Raw genomic sequence first — 13,551 nt, forward strand, 5'->3', positions numbered from 1 at the left:
AGGGGAACATGGAACAATTTAAGAGCCAAGCATTGCTACCCAACCCATAGGCAGTTTAGTGAGAAGGAGACCCAAAGCAGTCTGTTTATGTAGCCCTACAATCAGGGCTATTGCACTGAGTTCCATAAGTAGATTGGTCATCCGCTGAAAGGGATTGAACAAAAATGTTTGGACTCACTGGTATTCCCATCAGTTACATTCCAATTTTCTTAAGACAATGAAGAAGGGTGGTGAGACAAATAATGACAGTGTCTTGAAGAAAGTCCCAATTGCCATTTGCTCTGCAGGAGCTGTGCTTTACTAGAGTGCAGTATGTTTCAATCTGTAGCCACATATACTAAACTTTAATGGCACTTGATAGATTTTGGTTCAACTCAGAGATCACAGGTGACATTCAGTGAGTGGAAGACAAGAAGCTGTTGTATTTGCACCTTCTTCCTTAACAGTATCTACTTACACCATCTGATGTAACATTTAGCATACCTAGAAGATTCTTCACAATTTTTGGGATACCTGTTCATGAAAAAGGTGAATAGAAATGACATGATGGACATTGGTACTATCACAAAGATTTTGTACAAATACTATCCACTACTGTAAAATGCTTTTACTCTTGCAGTACTGAAGTTTATGAATTATCATAAACAAGATGATCATAAACACTAGAAGACCCAGGGTCTAATTTACAAGTGAGAAACCAAAATTTTCTCATTATTTGCTGTGAAATCTCTTGCACTGAAATTTACAGTGTGCATGTAACTTACAGCTGACACTACTGCAGAGTGAACCTGATCAACAATATTAAATTTGACAATAATTTTGATTAATGGAGATATTTAAGTTTACACCTCCTGACAGGAGGGTAAGGGTAGGTTGCACATGTTGTCCAATGGAGTGAAGGAAAATTACCTGTATATTATAGCTACATAATCTGTGGCAAATGTGACATTGTTGGAAGGAACATGAATTAAAGAGGATGTGTGCATGTGTGTTTTTGATTTTTTCCAGCCTCTTTTGTATGAATTCATATTATTCCATAGTTGTTTTGAAGTTGTAGAAATAAATGGGATTCTATGTGCATCTAGTATTCATTATTGAGATGTGTTCATGTCTGAAGTTACATTTCGCAATGCAATTTGTGCCGTCTTAGTATTTATTTTCTCATGACACGTGATTTTTTTCAAACAGGGACAATTCTAACCTCACTTAAGTCCACAGTATTTTAGCTTTGCATAAAGGAGCATATTTTTGTAGTATTCTAAGTCTGAACATGCCTCTCTCCAATTATTAAAAGTAGCCTTCATCTCCTATCTTCTTTAAAAAAACATACAGCAAGAGAATAATATAGTACACAGTAAAAAAAAGGTGAAGAAATATTTTATAGATAGGTGTTAGGAAGCAGAAATGAAAATGGACTAAACATTAAAAGTTCCTCCTCAGCTGATGATTAAATTTAACTGTAACAAAAATTCAGAGCATATCAACCCTAATTTCATTAAAGAAAACTGTCCCAATAAACAAATCCTCAGAGAGGAAGAGCTACTGAACCTGACTTTAATGATAATTTCTCAGTTACTTCTCAGGTCTTCCAAATAATTTCTTTATGCGTGTCAACATTTACATGTGTATTCAGTCCATAGTTAAGAACTGTGACTCTTATTACCTTTACCTTGGGATTTTAAAGTCATTAGGTATAATTACTTGTTTCCCTTGGTTATTAGCCTCTCATTTAAAACTTTTTTTTAATAGTGTTATAATTGTAAAAAATGAGAAAGTAAGGTTTGTCTTTTTCTCTAGGTTAAGTTCCTTGGCAAAGAGGAAGACTCTGGGGAGCCAGAGTTTGTCTCTGTTAGTTAAATCAAGGATATTGATTATGACCTGAACATAAATTTCTTAAATTTTCCCTGGTGATAACTTCCAAGTAGGATTAATGTTCTTTAGACCTAGCTCACAAGAAATTAATAACTTTTCTTTTTGGCAATTGTAACTTTGAAGTGAGTTGCTAGATATAATCATAGATACCATATAAAAATTCTTACCAACTTGACTTAATAGAATAGAATAATCTTTATTTTAGCTGTACTTTATCAAAATAATACACTTAAATTCTGTGGCTATATTGTATATAATGTATTTTCAAATATGAAATTAACATTTAAAATATATGTAATATAGGATGCTTCCCTTAATGTGATTTAAAAATCTCACTAGCAGTGCCTGTGCCTGACCTCCATGACATAACCACCTGAATACACTATACTGTGCCAGATAATCCATATGTTCTTTTAGATTACTTATTCCTTTTTAACATGTTAAGGAGCCCTGGACAATCAGTTTGGCATTCTGATATCATATTCTGAAAAGACATTCATAATTCCTTACAGATATGACAGAAGGGCCAATTTCCCGTGTCCTTTCAGCTCTCATTATCAGCTCTCCCTGTGATGCTACTGCCCCAGTCCTGGAAGAATTTGTTGAAATTCTTTCTCAGAAACCCTAGCTTTCACAATATTTTATTTTTCACACTCACAATGATTTTTATTCTATGAGAACCTCCTACTTTACGTATTTCAAGTCATATAACATCATCTAAGAGGAAAAACTGAAGGTTTTTTTCTTTCTTTTGTGTCATTATATCTTTGTCTTGCCCTGATTTTGTCTTCCCATTTTGTATATACAGAATCAAAATGATTAATCTTCTTTTACCTCCCTAAATTCTCAAACTCTACTCAGGATAAACTCTTCGTATTCAAGGAAACAGATCCTCTTGTCCAACTTCTTTTACATATTATAGCTATACAGGTTTATATAGTATTGAATTAAAAAGATGAAAAATCATGTACTTTTATTTTGTTTGTATTTTAACTCAGTTCATACTACCCAGAGTAAAACATTGAATTAGATCACTATTCAAAGGCTTCTCCATGCATTTTTCCATGTTTCCATGTATTCTCTGGAACCCTGAAGCAATCAGCTGTTCTCGTACATAATGTAGTGTTTAATAAATGCCTGAGTACGGCAGGTATGACAATCCTAGCTCTATCATAGCAGCAGGTGCTAAAAGTATCTTATTTTTAGTAATAGATCCAAACCTGAAGCAAACATTTATCATTCTTCAAAACTACATGAAAAGACTTTAAAACTTTTTCTCTTCAGTTAGTTACCCTGTTCTTAAATAGCATATCACAGCCCCACTGATCTGATTTTGATTCAAAATCAAGTGGGTTTCAAATGGCCTATAACTTTCATTCAGGTTCCCACAGTCAAATATATCTAGTCATAATCTGGAATACTAAAAATGCTTGATTTCTTTTTCATATACATTTTTACTGCATTTTATACTATTGAGATATCAAAAAATCTTTCAGCTATAGACATGAATTTGCACTTTTCTGAACTTGTCTGCTTATCTTCCTTTCAGGTAGTCTGGTAATATTTCACACATTATATTATGTGAAATATAAAGGCAAAGTCCGATTAGATTACCAATCATTTCCCCATTCATTTTTCTACATTAGAAAAAAATTGTTATGATATAAGTAACATTTTGTGAGTATAATCACCAAGGAGTAAAATCTAATTTTTTCATCTTTCTGCATGGACTCATTAAAAATAATAAAAATGGAAGCTTCTACTTTAAGAAGTTGTATTATTTAATCAGAATAAAGCTGGTATATGAAAGTCCAAAAAAATATGACATTTAGTTTTGTGTATTACACCATTCTGCACATTGCTACGTTTGACTGGGTAGTGGATTGTCTGAGAAAAATTGTAAGAATTGTTTTTCTAAGCTGCTCATTGAAATGACGTCTAACTTTTTGAGCATAATATTGAGCAATTTCTCACTTTTGGAAAGTACTAGTGATACCTATATGTCAGTGTCTTCTCAATAAACTGTATAATTTCTTTATTTTATTGAGGGTTTGATTTTGGTTTTGTTTTCTTATTCTATTGTGTGTGTGTATATATATACCTACACACCAGTATTATTTAATATCTTTATTGATTACATAGATGAAGGGACTGAGTGCATCGTCAGCAAGTTTGTAGATGACACCAAGCAGAGTGATGTTGACACACCTGAAGGACTGGATAGCATCCAAACACCAGGACAGGCTTGAAAAATGTGTCTATGGGAATTTTTGAGATTTAATAAGAGCAGGTGCAATGAGCTACACCTGGGTCAGGGCAACTGCCGTTATAAATCCAAACCAGGGGATGGATAGATGGACAGCCGCCCTGCTGAGAAGGACTTGGGGGTGCTGGGGGATGAGAGGCTGGACATGACCCAGCAATGGCACTCCCAGCCCAGAGAGCCAAAGGTGTCCTGGGCTGCATCCAAAGCAGCGTGGGCAGCAGGGAGGGAGGGGATTCTGCCCCTCTGCTCCTGTGGGACCCCACCTGCAGGGCTGCATCAGCTCTGGGCTCCCAGCACAGGAAGGACATGGAGCTGCTGGAGGGAGTCCACACAGTCCAGAGGACACCAAGATGATTAGAGGGATGGAGCACTTACCTTGTGAGGAAAGCCTGAGAGGTTTGAGATAGTTCAGCCTGGAAAAGAGAAGGATTCTGGGTGACCTAATGGTTACCTTCCAGTAGCTGAAGGGTGTGTGCTGACAGGACAAGGGGGAATGGCTTCCAACTGACAGAGAGTAATTTTAGATTGAATATTGGGAAGAAATTCTTTACTGTGAGGTTGGTGAGGCACTGGAAAAGGTTGCCCAGACAAGTTGTGGAGGCCTCATCCCTGGAAGTATTCGGGTCAAACTGGATGGAATTCTGAGCAACCTGGTGTAGTGCATGCCATCCCTGCATATGTCAGAGGGCTAGAACTAGATGCTTTTTGCTGTCCCTACCAACTCAAACCATTCTATATTTGTATAAGATATATATTTAAATAAATTATAGTACTATACATACAGGTAATATGTATTATACAGTTATGTATAAGCAGGTAATATATAAGGTAATAAAAATAAGGTATATTTCATCATATTACGATATGTTACACCTGAAACACGAACTGTTTGTATATATAACATTGAATTGTACACATTTTACAATTGTACATCATAAATTTTACACAAAAAGAAGGTTTAAAAGTATAAACTTGGAGTTATTCCAATAACCCTCCCCATCTTCATGTATGTATTATATTTATAACTTTAAATAATGAATAAATTTAACTGGGTGAGTGTACATGTATGAAGGGCGAAGTGATGAACAAATTTTGCATCAAATGAATACACCATCACCACAGACGTTCATATTTACCTGAGATACTGTTACTTTTTTCCCTTTTGCTTTCCTTTATTTATAATTTATTCAGTTAGATCATATAAAAGTGAGTTACATACTTTCATTTTAATATAATCAAAGTCAAATAATTATTTTTGTGGAGGGCCTACAGAATTCAAATGCATTTTAGTTCTAATTCTGGTAGATATTTCGCTTTGATCCTCTATCCAAAAAGAATATTTTAAAATTGTTTTTTGCAGGTTGGACTCTATAGTATAGTCATTTGCAGTGAGATTTAGAAGTGATGATTTTCCCTTGCATTTCTTTTGAAGTTAAAAAAGAAAACTAAAACTTTAATAAATGAGAGATGGGGCAGGGGATGGGGGAGCTGGGGAAGAGAAAGAAATAGAAAAGAGATGAGGGGAAAGAAAAATAGTGACAGGACAGACTAAGGAAAATATCACCATTCAGTGGATCCCAGTGATGTCCCGTTGATCCTCTCCATCTGGTCTTCTTGGCAGTGAGGGTACCCCCCAAAAAAACCCACAGAGGCCAATGGATTAATATACATATTGATAAGCCAGGTGGGAATGCCCAGATACCTTTCCTCAGGGGGAGCAAGCTTGACACAGGCTCCTGCAGCAGACTTCTGAAGCAGATCTGGTTTTTCACTTTGTATCATGCACAATCCTGTGCTGCAAGGTCTCTGGAATCTGGAGGCACTTTGGGGGGTCCCTGATGGGTTATGACACCTCCTCTGCTGCCTCTCATGTGACTGTCCCGTGGATGAGGCCTTCCTGGGCCGGGGAGGTTCACAGCTCAGCCAGTTGGTGCGAGGGAGGATGAGTGCTCACTGCCTCTCACCAGTGGTTATGACACACATCCAAAATTCTCCTCTCCCCGCCTGGGTTGGTGGGAGAGTGTGCAAACCTGGCCTCAGCAGATGAGCCTGTGGGCTATGGCCTCCCCCACTCTGAACTCAGCTAGACCTGATTTCCAGGAAAGGTGCTGGGTTTGGCTTTCTTGTGGATACATTTTTCTCCCTCAGCCTTGTTTGCTTTTTCTTAGGCCTGAAATGATTGAATAGTGTCATCTTTATCTTAAGTTCCCTTAGGTGTCTTAACTCACAGTCCCAAGTTTCACTCACAAGGCATCGTAAGGCACAGGTGGGCTTCAGTGGTCACAGCTTCTTTATAAAGATTTCAAAAGTCTTCACACTGATGTTTAAGCCATGAACCAAAACATTTCAGTCTCTCAGACATCTACTCTGTGGATATTCTCTTCAGGCAATCACTATAAAAATATTCTGACTGTGAATTTTTAACATTATGGAGAACCAGAAGATTTAATTTCCAGTGCATACTTAAATTTTCAGAAACCTTCCTCCAATTTTGGGCTAACAACATGCAAACACTAAATACTTATATTTTAGGGAGCAGTGTGAGCCTTTCTAACTTGGCTTAACTTGTTCTAAAATTTCCAAAGAAGTCTTTATGTGCAAAAAGTCATTCCAACTAAAGCTAAAATTAGATATGATGTTCATTATTTCTTCATTATTTTCTGCACATTAATTCAACTAATTCTAGAATCAAGTTTTGTCTTTTCCAACACTGAATTATGCATAATGCAAATTAATTTAAGAATACTTTCAGCAAGTAGAGCTGTCGGTTTGGATGCCATTGTTTTTGTTAAATGGAATTGAGATTAGTAGTCTAAAAGATGTGGAGAGTAGGATCTGTATCACGGGGCAGTTTTTCCAGTTGTTTTAAGAACTGACAGGACTTGGTTCCTGGATAAAATGTTTAGCAAGGTCCCAAGACACCCATAGTCAAAGCAATTCAATCTGCATTCTTGTTGTGCTGTGAGCGGTCATTTCCCCAGTGCTATCAGGCAAGAGTCAGCGGTGACAGCTTTACGAACCGTGAACTCCAGTGGAAAAGTGCAGTTACTTATCTGGCTTCATCACATATAGAAAACAGGGCTGAGTCAGGCGTTTCCAAACTCTATGTTTATATCAAAGTATTCATGGAAAACCTTAGTAGCTTTTTTCCTCTCTTGCACCCCAAATATTTGTTGTACTGTTCACGATATCAAATGTTGTCTGCTGTAATTTCTTGGTCCGAAGAATCCAGTAATCCTGGTTTAAGGTGCTCCCACTTTTTCTTTCCATTCCACGCCACTGTTGTTTGCTGTTCCATCCGTACTGCTTGTGGCTGCTTAACCAGCCACAATTTGTTGGCAGCAGCTGCTGGCAGAGTCATTTGGTGAGTGGGAGCAGCAAACTGATTCAGGTTTTAAAATGAGTAATCCCACCTTCTGTCCTCATTACAAGAAGGACGTGGAATAGTTTCAGTTGGTATTTCCACCAAACGCTTCTTATCATGAACTCACCTCTTGATGCTCACAAGGTTTTGTTTTCATTAAAAGTCAAATTTATTTGGAGAATATGAAGAGGCAATGTTTGTTTATTTTTAGTAAGAAAGCTGATGAAATGAAAAGAAATGCTTCATTGTATAAAATTGTTTCAAAAACATCGAGCATCTTAAATGAGTAAGTAAAGAAACAAGTCAGAGGGAAAGGTGCAGAACTAAGGATCCAGTGACACATTTCTGACTCACATACACTAAAGCAGCTGTCTTCTACACATGACATGTTTTGTTGAGTTCTCCTGTAGCTGGTGTCAATTTCTGAATATGCAGCTAATTATTTGATTGCATACAAATTGTGAATAATGGGTGGTACTATAAACACAAAATGTTTTGATTTTTGCTCCTAGGAATAAGTGCTGCAAACAATGGAAATCAGATATTTGTGAAAAAAGCCCAAAACATGCAAGAAAGATGAAAATATATTTGTGAATATGACCATGTTTCTATGTTGCATGACATATACATCTTTGGTTTTGCTTACTAATTGCATAAATAGTTGTGCATAACAAAAAAAGAAAAAAAATCCATCAAAATATCACTTTTTTAACAAATGAAAGCCAAAAAGAAAAAGATGTAAGTATATATAAGTATTCGCATCCTACGAAATAGTCTTCATTTTACCTATGACAAACAAACTCTAAGATCAATAACTACATTACAAAGTAGCTACCTTTAAAGACAAGATATCTAAAAATATCTCCAATAGTATTATAAATACAAGAGGGTTTCACACACATGCTGGGAATGGAAACCAAATTTAATATTCTCAGGGTGTTTGGATATTAAAATGAAAATATTCCCAGTAATGTTCACAAAATGAAAACATTAAAGAATGAAATATATTTTATAAATGGCCTTTATGATTGATCATAAATGGAGGGTTAATGCTGTGGAATCAATCTTAATCTGAATTCTATTCTAATTCTATTCTATTACATGTGTATTTATAAATAACTTTAATTTTTTTACATTCCTGCCATTTTACTAAACTAAGTAGTTTAGAAAAGTTACTTAAAAAGTTATTGTACAGAGCAGGAGACAATCTTCTGTCATTAAAAAAGCAGAAGAAATTGCATTAAAATGAAAAAATAAATCTGAATTTTTAGGTCAATATATTAAGTCAGGTATAAAAGAATAAAGAGCTAAATAAGAACAATTGAAAATCTGTGCTGAGGAACTCAGTCTTGGAAATTGTTCTTAATTGAAACAATTTACTTTTCAATAGCAAAATCATTTACATCCTGGAACTGAGGAAAGTCATAATTTTTGCTCTAAGGAATTTGTGAAGATCAAATCATACCATGAATCACTTACTGAAATTACAAAGTAATTAATAAAATGACTTGGACTTCATTTTAATATCTGTTCCCTTGAGGGAGTTGTTAGAGTGCTGGACATCTCTCATCTGGTTTTTGTGTTGGGGGTTTGTTCTCCAGCAATTTTTAATGACATAATCTTTTCATGAAAGGCAGATACTGATATTCATGAACACAGTTTGCCTTGAAATGTAATTGAAGTCCTGCCTTTTATCCTGTTTGACCACTTTTCTGGTAATTCTATTTGTATATAATAAAAGCAAATTTCACCTGGAATATGCCTACAATGTCTACCAATGATTTTTACTCAAAAAGCTAATAGATCTAATAGTACTTGAAGTTGTCATTCAGGTGTAAGACAATCTTTTTCCCCTTGTATCCATTTTCACAAATGTGGATTGGTAGAAAAATTCAATAAATTTAATTATAGTATTTTATATTAATTGAAGAAAATACTGTGGAGAGAGGAACAATGCAGTGGAAGGACTTTAGATCATAAATGTGGATATATGTTGTTTACATTGCTGGTCCCCATATATGGAATATATTATTAAGGTGCATGGTTATATAGTTTTTGCAGTGACTAGAAATAGTTGCTAATATAACAGCGCAGACTGGAATGATTTTTAGACTAAGATATGATAGGAAAGGGTTGAAAAAGGTAGAGGGAGTTCATCTGGGCTCTTTGAAGCCTTCTAGTTATTTATGCTTCACAAAATAGCTATAAAAATAACCAGTGATCATTCCAAGACCATTGTTAGATTTGAGGTTTTATAATGCAGCTCTCCGGTTACTATTGATTCATAAATTCACCAATTTTGGTGGACACAGAACACATACCATGCTACTGTTGATGTAAGGGTAACAACATTTTGCATGTTCTGTACTGCCCTGCTCTTCTGGTATACCACTAGGTATGTGTAGCTATTTATTTCTTTATATATTCTATTCAGTACACGTGTATAAAAGATACATTCAAAACATGTAGGATTATTTCCATTTACCATAAAAGTAATTTAAAATCATTGAATATAATATTTTAAATGAGATCATGTAATTTGTAATTGAAGACGTATATAATAAAGTTTTTTTTATTTCTTTTATCTATACCAAAAACCTAAAATAATATCTAGGTAGTCTATGCCCTCCTTAAGGCAGGGATTATTCAAAAGAGAATATATTTCTCTCAACTCTATAGAACTTAAACTTACATTTATGTTTTTTTACCTTTGTAATTTATAACGGAAGATGAAATCTTGAAAGCTTTATATCCCTAATATTCAATATACTTTACATTATACATATCTTTGTGATTGGAGGAAGAAATAGTAGAATAAAATACACAACTCAGGCAGACAGCCCTTAGATGTATTGGAGAAAAAAATGAAAACGAACTGTAGAATGGAAATGTATGGCTCCAAAAATGCACCATTTACTGAAAACATCTATTGTAAAAGTTTTATATCACCCTATTTCTACATATTTCTAAATTTATGTTCAGATGGGTTATTTTCAATAAGCTAGGCTAGCTTTGGCAGACTCATCTATCAGTTTTGCTTCTTTCCTTGGCCACAGGTGTAATCCAAGGCTAGGGGTTTTCTGTAGAGGTGCATGATGATACCTTGATACTTTCTCTATCGGAAGTTAAAATAAAGCCTTAATCTATATATGGAAAACTTCATTGTGTTTGAATAGAAATCTTGTTAAAATATTTACATGTGAAGTTAAGTAACCAGTTCTAATTTCATCTTTTGTTGTTTTGCTGTTTCATTGTCTTTTGAAATATTACTGCCTAAAATATAGCTATAGAAGAGTTTCTGGTATGTGGCATGTTGATGGTATTGCAGAAGTAATACAGGTCAACTACAGGCTGCATTTGTGCAGGCAAACTGTCAGTGCTGACTAACAATCCGTTCAGGTTGGTACCATGTGCAGGTTCTCAATGACAATTTTTACCTACCAAGAAAGATGTGATTAGAAATAACTGGCAAATTAAATTATAACTCAGACAGGTATGCCTGTTTCCTCTGATGCTTTCTTGCAAATGCATACATGCAAATAGGAAAATTAGATCTCAAATTAGAATTCATGTTGCTGTCATGACAGATCTTAAGAGTAATTTTTTTGTTTTGGATTTTTTGGATTTTTTGGGGTTTTTTTTGTTTAGTTTTTTTTTTTTTTTCAGTCCTCTTTTAGACATAGAAGAGTTTGCTTCAGGGGTATTTATTTGTGGTTTGTCTCTCTGTTTTTAAGTACTCGGTAGTTAACACACTCTGTAATATAAGTAGATTGTCTGTCCATGCCCAATGTTTAACCAACTGTGCTTTAAAAATTCAGCCCTGTTTACCTTCGGAAATTTGAAAAAACACCGCTGTACCTTTTTTTTCTTGCAATCTATCCTGTTTGGTTTATAGTTCTAACAAACACAGTTCTTTTCTGTTAAGGTTTCTCTGTGAATGACTGAATGCAACTGATATATGAATATTTTGTCCTTTAAAAATGTTACCCTGAATCTCCAGCCTAACACTGACAGGACAGTCTGTATGGGGGCATGGTTCAAATAGTTTAAGAGCAAACACATTCATTTGGATGTGACCCATAGATGTTCAGTAGACCCAAAGAGGCTCCCATATCAGGAGGAAAGTACTCAATTTTCAGAAGCTCAGTATATCAGATTTATCTGTCAGTAGCAGAAATGCCTGTCAAGGGGAGAAGTCTACCTGAAATCACCTCTCAGACAGGGGAGGGTTAGATTACATCTGCTCAGTTGTAACTGACACAATTTATCCTCTTTTATGTGCTGATAAACAAAGAATCAAGAGTTGAACTTTGTAGTACAACTAATGCAATGCAGTCTATATTTTTCAGCAGCTCCCCATGGCTAGATTCAGATATGCAGTGGAAAACCACAGGAGGACTGGTGAGCAGTTAAAGATTTTACTTCCTTTTAGCACCTTTGTGGTAGGAGGCTAGAAGGTGATATTTGTATTATACATGGCGAAAGTTAGACATTGGCCTGGTCATTACTGATGAGTCTAGCTTGAAAAGCAAGCTGGAGGAAATGCATGCAGTAGTGAGGGACAGTTTGCTTCACAGTAGAAAGGATGGATTACAATTTGTTGCTTGTTGTGTGCTTCTACAGGTGTAAAAGTCTATTAATCACCATAAAAACAATTTCTGAAATACCAGTGAAGTACAGTAGTGGTGCCACTGATCTGGCAAAAGCATTCATGTGTTTCTAAAGGTAGATGCTTAGGCATGACAGCAGATATTTCAGATCTGTGAGTCTTCAAACACAGAGGCAAGCATTGGTTCATTAATAACATTCAGAGGACCTAAAATCTATAGTTATATCCCAATATGAATACCATGCAAAAGTTTAAACCAAACTAAAGAGAAAGAGAAAGTTTTGTCTTGTGGTTCATAACTCATGTACAAAAGTCATCCTTTTTTACAGACACCCAAAATGCTGTTTTAAAGACGCTCCAGCAGTTGTTTAATGCAGTTTCCTAGTATGAAATAATCTAATTTACATATAGATTAAGAATCTATTTATGGCATCTGTGATGAAACAAATAAATGTGGGAGTCACAAAATCTTTATTGTATCTATTCAGTGCTGTTTGATTTCTGCTTGCATTATAGTCCCATTAATGTTACTACTTTAACATACAGCATACGTCAAACATTTCTTACCAAAATTCATGAATTCATGGCCTGAATTCATGAAAACCTTATCAATAGTCAAGTGTTAGCTTTAATTACTTAATCTAAATATACTTTGAGACTTAAACAAATTGGGGCATCACATATTGCAATTCTACTGCCTACTGGAGAAATATCAGACATATGTACTCTATTATAAAAGCAGTCGCAGTGTCACAATATTAAAACTAATATATAAACATAGTTATATGTAAACTATGAGTGCATTTAAATTGTAGGATTTTAAATATAAAGCAGAAAATACAAAGAAGGTTTCAGCTTTGAGATTGCTACATTTTCTAAACTTTATGATCAACACTGAAAACTAAAGTTTTCAGCTGTTAGGATAATTACCTTTGTATCCTGAAGCCATTCCTTTAAGTACAAAGTTTCTGAAGAATCTGACGAGTCCATAAGAATGATGTATATGTGGTCACATATTCCATTGCTAGAGAATGAAAAGAAATTACTTGCAGAATTTGTTGATAATACCAATTTGATTTTAGTTGATGTTTTTTCTTTAACTTCAACAGTTTAGTACATTTGAAAATTTTTATTTTATTGTTTCAAAGCAATATAATTGCTCCTTCATATAGTTACTTCTTTATTTGATTTCTCTACCTTATTATGCCACATGTTCCATATATTCTCTGTTGGAGATTCTATTCTGCATGCTTCATTTTTTTTATTCAATTTTCTATTAAATATATTCTGTTAATGCTATTGATGTGTGAAACTCTTAACCTTTGAACTGGTTGATTTTCAAATTTAATGGTGCATATTAATATAGAATTAACATAGGTTTTTGCACTCAATATAGAATTTCTAGGTAATCCATCAGTCATGGGATCTCTTCTAGCTTCA

At 34.8% G+C, this 13,551-nt stretch overlaps 1 protein-coding gene across 1 annotated transcript in view; it reads left to right on the forward strand.

Annotated features, from left to right (window-relative positions):
- Nucleotides 1-13,551, forward strand: part of MGAT4C (MGAT4 family member C) — a 323,143-nt gene that overhangs the window by 160,752 nt on the left and 148,840 nt on the right. The window contains 1 exon segment of the mRNA XM_074539650.1: nt 11,855-11,903. Within this exon segment, the coding sequence (XP_074395751.1) occupies nt 11,861-11,903 (43 nt within the window). The 5' untranslated portion in view covers nt 11,855-11,860.

This window comes from Zonotrichia albicollis, chromosome 4, assembly GCF_047830755.1.
Source record: "Zonotrichia albicollis isolate bZonAlb1 chromosome 4, bZonAlb1.hap1, whole genome shotgun sequence".
NCBI lineage: Eukaryota > Metazoa > Chordata > Aves > Passeriformes > Passerellidae > Zonotrichia > Zonotrichia albicollis.